The sequence below is a fragment of the Ischnura elegans genome (assembly GCF_921293095.1).
Source record: "Ischnura elegans chromosome 13 unlocalized genomic scaffold, ioIscEleg1.1 SUPER_13_unloc_1, whole genome shotgun sequence".
NCBI classification, from domain to species: domain Eukaryota; kingdom Metazoa; phylum Arthropoda; class Insecta; order Odonata; family Coenagrionidae; genus Ischnura; species Ischnura elegans.
The window spans coordinates 1378395-1388863 of record NW_025791657.1 but is presented as its reverse complement, the minus strand read 5'-3'; the positions used below and the strand labels follow the sequence as shown (position 1 = coordinate 1388863).

At 35.5% G+C, this 10469-nt stretch overlaps 1 protein-coding gene across 1 annotated transcript in view; it reads right to left on the bottom strand.

The window, feature by feature from the left end:
- Window positions 1-4889, bottom strand: part of LOC124172273 — a 122377-nt gene extending 117488 nt beyond the window's left edge. Inside the window, exons 1-3 of the mRNA XM_046551691.1 lie at window positions 4785-4889; window positions 4428-4706; window positions 4171-4308 (exon numbers count right to left, since the gene is read on the bottom strand). Coding sequence (XP_046407647.1) covers window positions 4171-4308; window positions 4428-4595 — 306 coding nt within the window. The 5' untranslated portion in view covers window positions 4596-4706; window positions 4785-4889. The remainder of the gene's footprint in view (window positions 1-4170; window positions 4309-4427; window positions 4707-4784) is intronic.
- Between the last annotated feature and the right edge of the window lie 5580 nt (window positions 4890-10469).

Sequence of the window (10469 nt, the reverse complement as noted above, 5' to 3'; positions counted from 1 at the left end):
AAAGTTCCTTTGGTTGAGAGAGACACATTAACTCTACATAAAGGAAATATGTTTCCTTCATGTTTACACTATTTCTAATGTTATCTGTTTTAGATTCAATTACTAAATGAATAAGTTGAATTTGGTTCTTTATTGTACTTCACAGGCTTATAAAAATGTTACATGAGGGTTCTGTTTACTTCTTATGTTGAGGTCAAGCAGGAAGATGGATTGAAGAAAAAGAGAGCAATTTTGAGATTCAGGTATGCTGTAGCAAAGACAACAGGCTAGAAAGGAGAACAGAGACAGTCCACCATGGGAGTCCTAGGGAAGTGTGACATTTCTCTCACAAGAATGGTGGTGTAATAAAGCTAAGATTGACATATACACCTATGTAGATGAGGGCAGTCTGACTTTTTGCCTCGTGTTGTGCAACTGCTGGTCACACACAGGGTGACCAGACGTTCGGATTAATCTGGACATGTCATCTCGGACATGGCATCAATTTAAAAAGAGTCTCCTATGAGAACACTTTTATATCTAAACATTTATGTTATTTTATCTGCATATATATTTTATTCAGACATCTGGGTTGGTCCAGACATGTCATCCTTTGTAGATGTTTATCCGGTGCCCGGGAGGATTTTTTAGGAATGGAGACATGTCCATTTTGAAAATTATGTAGTATTAAGTATATTATTCTGTTAGAATCAACTGAGTACTTCTCAAAATGTCTACATATTTCTTCAGCCTACCATGGCAAAATACAACTGCAGAAACGGTTTTTTCTCAAATTTCAATCTAGTGGACCACTGAGATAAGCAAAATAAATATTTCCTCAGTAAAAATTTAAAAACAGAACACAGTCAAAAATGCAAAAATTGCTTGAAAAATTTAGATCCAAAAATAAAAACCAAAATTACAGTGCAAATAATATTTTAATTCTAAATAATGAATTTGCAATTACATTTCATGTGTCCTGCTTTTCCTCAATTCATCCTTTCTTTTTAACCATTTTGCACCTTGATTTCGGGTGGGGCCAACAGGCATTTTTATTCATATAACACCTGCCACGGGGTACAGTTGAGATGTTTGTCTGGTATCCAGGTGGATATTTTAAGAGTGGGAAATTGTCCTTTTCATTGAAAATATTGATTATGTGTATAGAAAATCTGTTAACAGCTACCTTGCTATCAGTAAAAAATGCTAAAATTGCTTTAAAAAATTAGTTCCACAAAATAGATGTAAAATCATAGGTCTAATCAATTTTTATTAACCTAAATTATGAAATTGACACTATTTTTCAAGATTCCTATTTTCTTCTTATATTATTTTAAACACACTAAATGTGGAGCACGTCAATTGACAGGCTCTGCCAGTCAGGCCAGGTGTCCTTTATCCCACTCGGTATGTAATAATATATCTACTCCCGAGTGTTAGGATCCTGTGCATGACCTTCGGCAAGGAACCCCTTTTGAACCATCTGCACCATTCAGTAAAAGCAGTGTTTGAACCAAAGGTACGTTGTGAAAACTCCGTCTTTTTCTTTCTTATTTATCGACCAATTCTGACGACTTTCATAAAAATCACATCAGCATTGAATGTGTTAATAGCTAACTAGCAGATACAAGTACATAAATTGCTTACGAAAATTAGATCCACAGAATAATATATACCTAAATACATACAGGCATTAAATTTATTGATCCAACTTATAAAATTGACGTTATTTTTCAAGTGACCTACTTTTCCTCTTATCTCTTTTTTAATAGGGTGATGTCCTCCTTTTTCACCTCATGGCATCTGTTCTCCATAGTCACACAAGCAAGGGTGACTTCCCGTAGAAATGCATTCAGTTACACTGGGCAAAACGAATTTCATCTTGAACCTAGTAAATATCTATAAATTAAGGTCATTTAACTAGGGTTTCACTGTGGATGAGAATAAAACTTACCAACATATTAGCTCTGGATTGATGGGAGTCTGGCACAGGAATGTATATTTCAGTCCTTTGGATTGAGTGAGTGAGATTTGAGGTGCCTGGTACCTCATCTTCAACGAAGTCTTTTGTGTCAGCATAAGACCCCAACTCGTCTTCAGCTGCCTTATCCCCTTGGATACTCTGTGGAAAAAGTAACTGTGATAAACTCACATCCTTCAATGTCAACAAATGAAGCATACTCCTAATATACATGAATTGGATTTTCAATGTGATATCCAAGCATTTGCATAAAAATTGACGTGTCTCTTTATTAATAACTCAAAAGCTAAACAGCTGCTGAAACCAAATTAGGCAGGAAGATAATTGGTATACTCAGTTCACATAGTGGCTGTATTACAACATCCTTGGGGCAATGGAAGAGGAAAATAAATGCTTTCGACAATGGTGTCGTAAAATGTGAATCTTTCATGTAGTATATGTTTTTGATTCATTTTTAATATAATTGACCTCTCCTTTACGTGTGCTCAAAAATGAACTCTGGGATAGAAGAGGTATATCCCATATGTTGGCCACTTTCTGAGGCGGAAAATTATGAAATCATCAGCCTGATCCTTGATGGGAGAGCTGGGAGATATGGGAGAGAAAGTGCAAAAGAGGAGAAGAAAATGCTCAGTCACGCAACATCATAGAAGAGAAGGCAGTTAGAGATACTTTGGACCAATTTTAACGGGTAAGAGAGCAATGCCTGAACAGCCAATACACAGAATAGTGAACGGCACAACATATAAGGTAAACAAGAATCGAAGAAATTCTGACAGCTCCACATCAATAGTCTGGTGGATGAAACCTTAATAATTTAGGAGATTCTTTTAATTTTGAAATCTCATCACACGGTAAAGTAAATACAGTTAACATGCTATTTGAGCTCCAGATTTAGGTGAAAAAGTTCTTCGCCAAATAAATCTGCATAACATTGAAAGTATAACAGAAAAAAAGGCTAAAACAACAAATTCATTCAATTCTGTGGTCGAAAAATAATTTCTGACTACATACTAAAAATTCATTAAACAAAATTTACTTACAAAGTGGAACAACAACCCATTCCCTCTACAAAGAAACACTTACAAAAACCTTTCCTGAAAAGGCAAATATCTAACAAAAATATATATCTGAAAAAAATATTTAAGTTAAAAAAACAGACCTCAAAATTTATTGAAATTATAAAAATACTCAGTGTCAAAGTTACACAAAAAAAATTTTCCTCAACAACCCCTAAAAATGCAGGATATCATATGGCAAACCACGATTTTGAAGGCTGTTATATAGGTTAACCAAATCAATTAATAAAATATGGTATTTCACCTCAAAAACCATCATGAAAATGAAATAAACAGTAAAATCACATCCAGTGCATATCTCACCTGGTATTCATAAAAAAGAACCTAGGAATTTCATAAAATTTGTTATAACAGCAGATTTTGAACCGTCATCAGGTATGATTTCTTATAAATAAAGAAAACCTCAAGGATTCACATTTTGTTTGTGCGCAGTTGAGCCTATGATTGGACACTAACTTACAGCTCCACTTCAGGTCACACTCACAATTAGCAGGAGCCAGTAGGAGATTTTTTGTTCATTTTAACATGCTTAGGTTACCCAAGTGAGTAAATACATTAAAAGGGATTGTTTCATAGCGTAGTGGGTAGATTACCTTTTTAGAGTTGGCGAACTTGAATGCCTCACATTGTAAGCTATGATTGCTTTACAGACAAACAGTTGAATCAGACAACAAAACGTCTTTACTTATCACCACTGAATCATCAACTGCAAGGTGACAAGCACTTGGCATGGAGTCACAGATTGAGAAACACAGCTTGCGGGGAACTGGGCTAATTTCACTATTACGTCAACCATGTACGACGGCCTTTAAAGTTCTCCAATATTATCAATTGACAAAAATAATGCTCTTTATTTTTTTCTCTAATTCAAGTAATTTTTAAGATAAAGTTGGATTTACCACCTTCAAGAAGTCATAAAGCATTCTATTTCTCAAGTTGTGGCATCAAGTGAATAATCAATCACAATTTTGAGTTAATCCAATCAAACAAGTGCCATAACAATTTAAATCCACAAATTATGATTCACCTGGATTTCTCACTGCTGTCGACACAAACCAAAGACTCTCACTTAACATTTTCCGAAACATACCATGCACCTGTCTTCAAAAGAGAATAAACGAAAGTACTCACCCTAAAGCAATTAATGCCAGAAAAATTTCTCAGCTTTGCGTCCGATTCTAAAGAAGTCATTTTGAAAACACTTAATTCCGTGAGCTTTCTCAAACATAGTGGACACATCGTGGTGGGCAGGCCATCTCCCACAGCAACCTAAGATAGCAATCAACACGTTATACATTGAAGAAGTGCGAAATGATGCTCGTCACAAGGAATAATGAAAGCAACATGAAAAAGCGTAATAGATAAGTTGTAGGTATCGAACCACTTACTTCTAAACCGAGTAAACTCTTCAGGGCATCCTTCGTAGTTATTCCGCAAGCTACGATGGAAGTGAATATGTTGAAATAATAATCATTATTCTTCATGCATAGCCTGCACATGGTGCCCTCAGAATTCCTTTCTGATGAGGCGGTGAAAATCCCGGCGGTACGATTCATGTTTTAATTCCAATCACTCATTCAATCTTCAAATATGTTTAATCGTCGATGAAATCATCAACACACAACAGACTGAGATCTCCAGATTCGTCACGGGAACTACATACATTTCTATGATACAACATATATTTAGAATGCTTACGGTGAAAGATAACTTCAAATTTTTATATTTAAATACCTCATAATCACCTCAACGAAAAAATACACCACAGCAAAATTGATAATAGGGTTGACCTTGCAGTTCACTGTAACAATCAACGTTAATATAAGATCATGCAATAAAGATTGGTTTTCTTTTGCCGATTGTTAGTTTTCACTTTTACCGCTAGAGAAATTTATATTTAGCAGGCTTCTAATCAAGGCGCGTTTCGGGAGAATTGAATATTAAGTGTGAGACTGAGTTTGCCAATAAAATGAATGTGTTACGTATTATTATATTGTTGGTACTTAAAATATTATTCCTACTTCTCTCTTAAAAAAGCCCTTCAAAAATGTCACTTATAAAATTCAAATGACAAAATTGATGTCGAAAGCCTTCTTTCAAAGTTACTTTTGTCATTAACGTTTTTTTTTATAATATATATCAATTGTAATATATTGTATGATTTACATAGATAGTTATTCACCTCATCTACTCTTTGAAGACTTGTTTTAATGTTGCTTTACGCATGTGCCTCTAAAAATTCTATCAATATGTAGTCGTTTAATGTGTCTCAGCTGTGTCACAGTGCAACATGGTGCTTTATTCCAATAGCATTAATATTGCTTAGGCTCAAACGAGACTTAAGGTATTTACACTCTTCCTCGACCTACACTATTAGGAAAACAACGGGGATCACAATCGAAAATAACAATTTTTTTCTTCCATTAAAAATAGATTCCTCCTCTACAATATTTGGTAGTGTCGGTTATAATCCGAACTTTTGGCACTAGTGCCGGTGAATTTCAGAACGCGCACTGATTGTAAGCCTGCTATGAGTTCGTGCCTCTAGCGGTATCAATTAAAACTAGCCAACAGGGAATGCAAGCCAATCTTTGCTTGCATGTTTTGTTATTAATATTGTTCATAATTTTTCACGTCTCTATTCATTTCGATGTGGTGTATTTTTTTCTTGAGGTTATTGTGAGTTATTTTAATTTTAAACTAGTCTTTCTCCGTGAGCATTCAAAATATATGCTGTATTCATGAATGTAGTTTTCACGGCGAATTTGGAGATCTCAGTCTGTTATGCGTAGATGATTTCATCGAGGATATAACTTATTCAAAGGTTGAATTAGTGATTGAAATTAGAACATGAATCGTACTGCCGGGATTGTCACGGACTTGTGCAGACTATGCATGAAGAACAATGATTATTATTACAACATATTCACTTCCCAAGTAACATTGACCGTTGGGCCTCGGTTGGGGAACCGTAGTCACGGTTGGCTCATTGTGGGTGGATATGCCTACCAAATTCCGCTGTTGGCCCAACGCATATATTGTTTGTCGGCCCAACGAAACGGTTTATGCTGTTGGCCCAACGGAAATCCCCAACGATGGCCCTACGAAATGGATTATCATTGGGCCACCGTTGGGACATCATACCATTTCCTCAATTTCCGCCATGAGAGCTGCAAACAAAATTCCGACAAGATCTTCAACGTAGAGATGGGCGAAATTCCATTGTAATCGATTTATCGTATCAAATGGTTATCGGATCGGTAGCATCTATTCATTAAAAAATAGGGATTGCATAATCACTTGCTTTGACAGTCAGTGCTACCGACTATGTGCAGGCAGAATAATTATTTTAAGTTAATTTTTTAAGAATATATTATAAGATAATTTTTGGAAATTATGTATAACTCTTTTTTAAGTAATGTTCTGCTGATTTTCTGGTGTTTTCAGCATGGTATTTGACATAAATGGTTCCAAGAAACGGAGGCTTCTTTAATGCGACTTGTTAGTATATATATCCCGGAGGGCACATGAAAAATTGTAGACTTATAAGATCTGTCTGTTTTGAGTCTAACTTAACCGATGGAAGTTCGATATGGGCCGTGAATAAGCACGATGTATACCTCAATTGCATACGTTGCAGGATACGGTTCACATGTTTCCCTAGCAACCTAATAACAACCAAGACTTGTTTGGTTGTTAGGGCTTTGTCTTTGTGATAGCAGTTACATAAAATAAGTCGAGTGCTTCTAACAAAAATAAGGCATTGACCTCATTTGGTAAGTCTTACAAAACTGGCATTCCTAAAATCATGTTACCTTAAACAGATAGTTTTGTGGAATTTTAAACTTTTCATCATTAATTTAGATAGATCGATATGTATATTTTTTCAGATTGTGGCATATCTAGTATAAGTGGAAGTTTTAATGAAAACAGTGTTTCAATGGACAAAGTGAGTGATTTAGACCTCTCTGAAGAGAATGAGATTGAATTTGTATGAGTAAACCTAAATAACAACTGCACAATTATTATTTTATGGAAAATAGATCAACTATTATACTCAATCAGTGTTTCTGTGATTCCTATTAATATCCCTAAATCTTGTACTTATTAATCCAATTAAGTAAAATGGACTAAACTTAACAATTTCGTTGCCGAAGACCAGAGAATAGGAATTGTGAAGGCAATTGAATCAAATAACTCAGGGGTGTACATCTTGCAGTGTGACATGTTTGGAGGATTTCTTTGAATTACCTCTTAGAAGTGGTACCATTGGTATATTTGTAGTAAAAGAAATAGTACCTGGGTGCAAATTGCAGTCCACCCAGATTTTATCTAAGTGTGTTTTGTTGCCCAACAAAGAAGATGGACAGTTTTTGTGTGTGCCATATTGTAATATGGAAAGGTGCTGTTGAAATTTTCCTAATTTTGTCCTAATAAAAATTGTCCTAATTTGTGAAAATAAAAGTTGGGGACCTTCTGAACTGATATTGATTTTTTGTTTTCCACTTTTAACCACTGTAACCTTACTTTGTCCTATAGCATTGATTGTTGGAGTATTTAATTTCATTTTGATTCATAGGGAGTTAAAGGTAAAGATTCTATCTACCGGTATCGTATCAAGTGAGAAGATAACTTTCATTCTATAAAAATGAGAAATTCCAGTAAAATATAGCTTTTGTTGGGAAACGGATGGCAGAATTTAAAAGGGCCAACGGTGTATCGTTGGAGAGGGGTTGGCCTCTGGTTGGGAATACGAAGGCCCGACTGTAATGCTCTGTTGGCCCATCGTTGGGGAATTGTTGGTTGGGATACGGTTGGCGAGGTGGCCAAATCATACCATGGGCCAACCGCTGTGTCCCACCATCTGCCAACAGAGGGCCAACCAAAAATGTTACTTGGGTTCAGACGTAGCTTGCAGAGAAACTGTGAAGGATGCCATGCATGGTTTACTCGGTTTGGAAGTAAGTAGCTGGATACATCTTATCGACATTTATTTTTCATATTGATTTCTTTATTCTGTGTTATGAGTATAATTTCAGATTCTTTCAATGTATAGCGTGTTGATTGCTATCTTAGGTTGCTGTGGGAGATGGCCTGCCTACCACCCTGTGTCCAGTATGTTTGAATAAGCTCACGGAATTCAGTGTTTTCAAAAAGATATGTTTAGAATCGGACGCAAATCTGAGAAAATTTTGTGGGAGTAATTACTCTAGGGTGAGTACGTACGTATTTTCTTAATTGAAGACTGGTGCATGTATTATTTCCTAGAACGTTAAGTTGGAGTCTTTGGTTTGTGCCGACAGTAATGAGTAATCAAGGAAGATAATTATTTGCGGACTCAACTTATTATTGCAGTAATGTGATGAGACTCAAAATTGTGGTTGATTATTCACTTGATGCCATAACTTGAGATATAGAATGTTGTATGACTGCTTGAAAGTAGTAAATTCAACTTTATTTTTAGTATTTGAATCAGAGATTAATATTATTTAAAGCATATAAGAGAACTTTAAAGGCCGCGGTTGACGGAATAGTGAAACTACTCCAGTTTCCCGCAAGCTGTGTTTCTCAATCTGTGACTCCGTGGAAAGTGCTTGTTAACTTGCAGTTGGTGTTTCAGTGGTGATAAGTAAAGACGTTTTGTTGTCTCATTCAACTACGTGTTTGCAAAGTAATCATAGCTAATAAAGTGGAACGTTCAACTTCGCAAATGGCAACTCAAAAGGCAATCTACCCTCAAGTCTATGACACAATCCATTATAAAATACTCGCTAGGGTAACCAGAGCATGTTAAAATGTTCAAGGAAATCTCTTACCATTTCCTGCTATGTATGAGCTCTGATAGCTCTGTAGATTATTTTCTTCATCGGTTGCTAAGCATAGGTTCTAACGCACGAAAAATATTGTGATTTTATTGAACACTTGCTTATATTTAATATGAATTCCTGGTGTTTGCGTGATTGATAATATCATACCTGCTTACGATTCAGACATTTATTTTCCATTCCCGAAGTTTATTTTTATTAAAATAGGAGAGGTACAATTAATCTATTTAAGTGGCCCAGTGTTGAAAATTACTTTGATGCTTTGAAACATCTAGTTGCAAAAAGTCCTTAAACGTTTTAAATGTTTTGTATAAATTTTGGAAAAAAAAGAAAACGTATGTGGCATATCCCAAGTAACATTTTTGGTTGGCCCTCTGTTGGCAGATGGTGGGACACAGCGGTTGGCCCATGGTATGATTTGGCCACCTCGCCAACCGTATCCCAACCAACAATTCCCCAACGATGGGCCAACAGAGCATTACAGTCGGGCCTTCGTATTCCCAACCCAAGGCCAACAAATCTCCAACGATATACCGTTGGCCCTTTTACATTCTGCCATCCGTTTCCCAACAAAAGCTATATTTTACTGGCATTTCTCATTTTTATAGAATGAAAGTGAAATTAATTTACCTTCTCACATGATACGATACCGGTAGATAGAATCTTTACCTTTAACTCCCTATAAATCAAAATTAAATTAAATACATAAACAATCAATGCTATTGGACTAAGTAAGGTTACAGTGGTTAAAAGTGGAAAACAAAAAATCAATATCAGTTCAGAAGGTCCCCAACTTTTATTTTCACGAATTAGGACAATTTTTATTAGGACAAAATTAGGAAAATTTCAACAGCACCTTTCCGTATTACAATATGGCACTCACAAAAACTGTCCATCTTCTTTGTAGGGCAATAAAACACACTTAGATAAAATCTGGGTGGACTGCAATTTGCATCCAGGTACTAATTTTTTTACTACAAATATACCAATGGTACCACTTCTAAGAGGCAATTCAAAGAAATCCTCCTCGTCACACTGCAGGATGTACACCCCTGAGTTATTTGATTCAATTGCCTTCACAATTCCTATTCTCTGGTCTTCGGTAACGAAATTTTTAAGTTTAGTCCATTTTACTTAATTGGATCAGTTATAAATTAATTAATCCTAACACAATGCTATATTACTTAAAGCATAGTGTTAGGATTAATCAAATATCCCCCAGAAAGCCGTAAAACTCGCCATTTTGAACCATTATTCTTAAAACTTCCTGGAGGACGACCCCGCAACTCCTGCTTTCCCTGGCGGGTATGCAATACTCACACACTCCTAAGTATTACTTGCGCCTAAAACCCCCCCCTATTGGAAAATTCTTATAAGAAAATTTCTTAACAATCGGTTACAAAATTTTATTAATAAGAAATTTTCTGATGGAAATATTTATTAAAAATATCATATCAACATGCTTAAAACACTGGCGCAAACTTCTATAAAAAGCTACATAAAATATACATCCTTACTGAGAGTACAAAGTTAGCATTATACCTAATTCAATCCGAATGTAGACGCCTATATCTGGTATACAGCTAACCTAATGATTTCCCATGA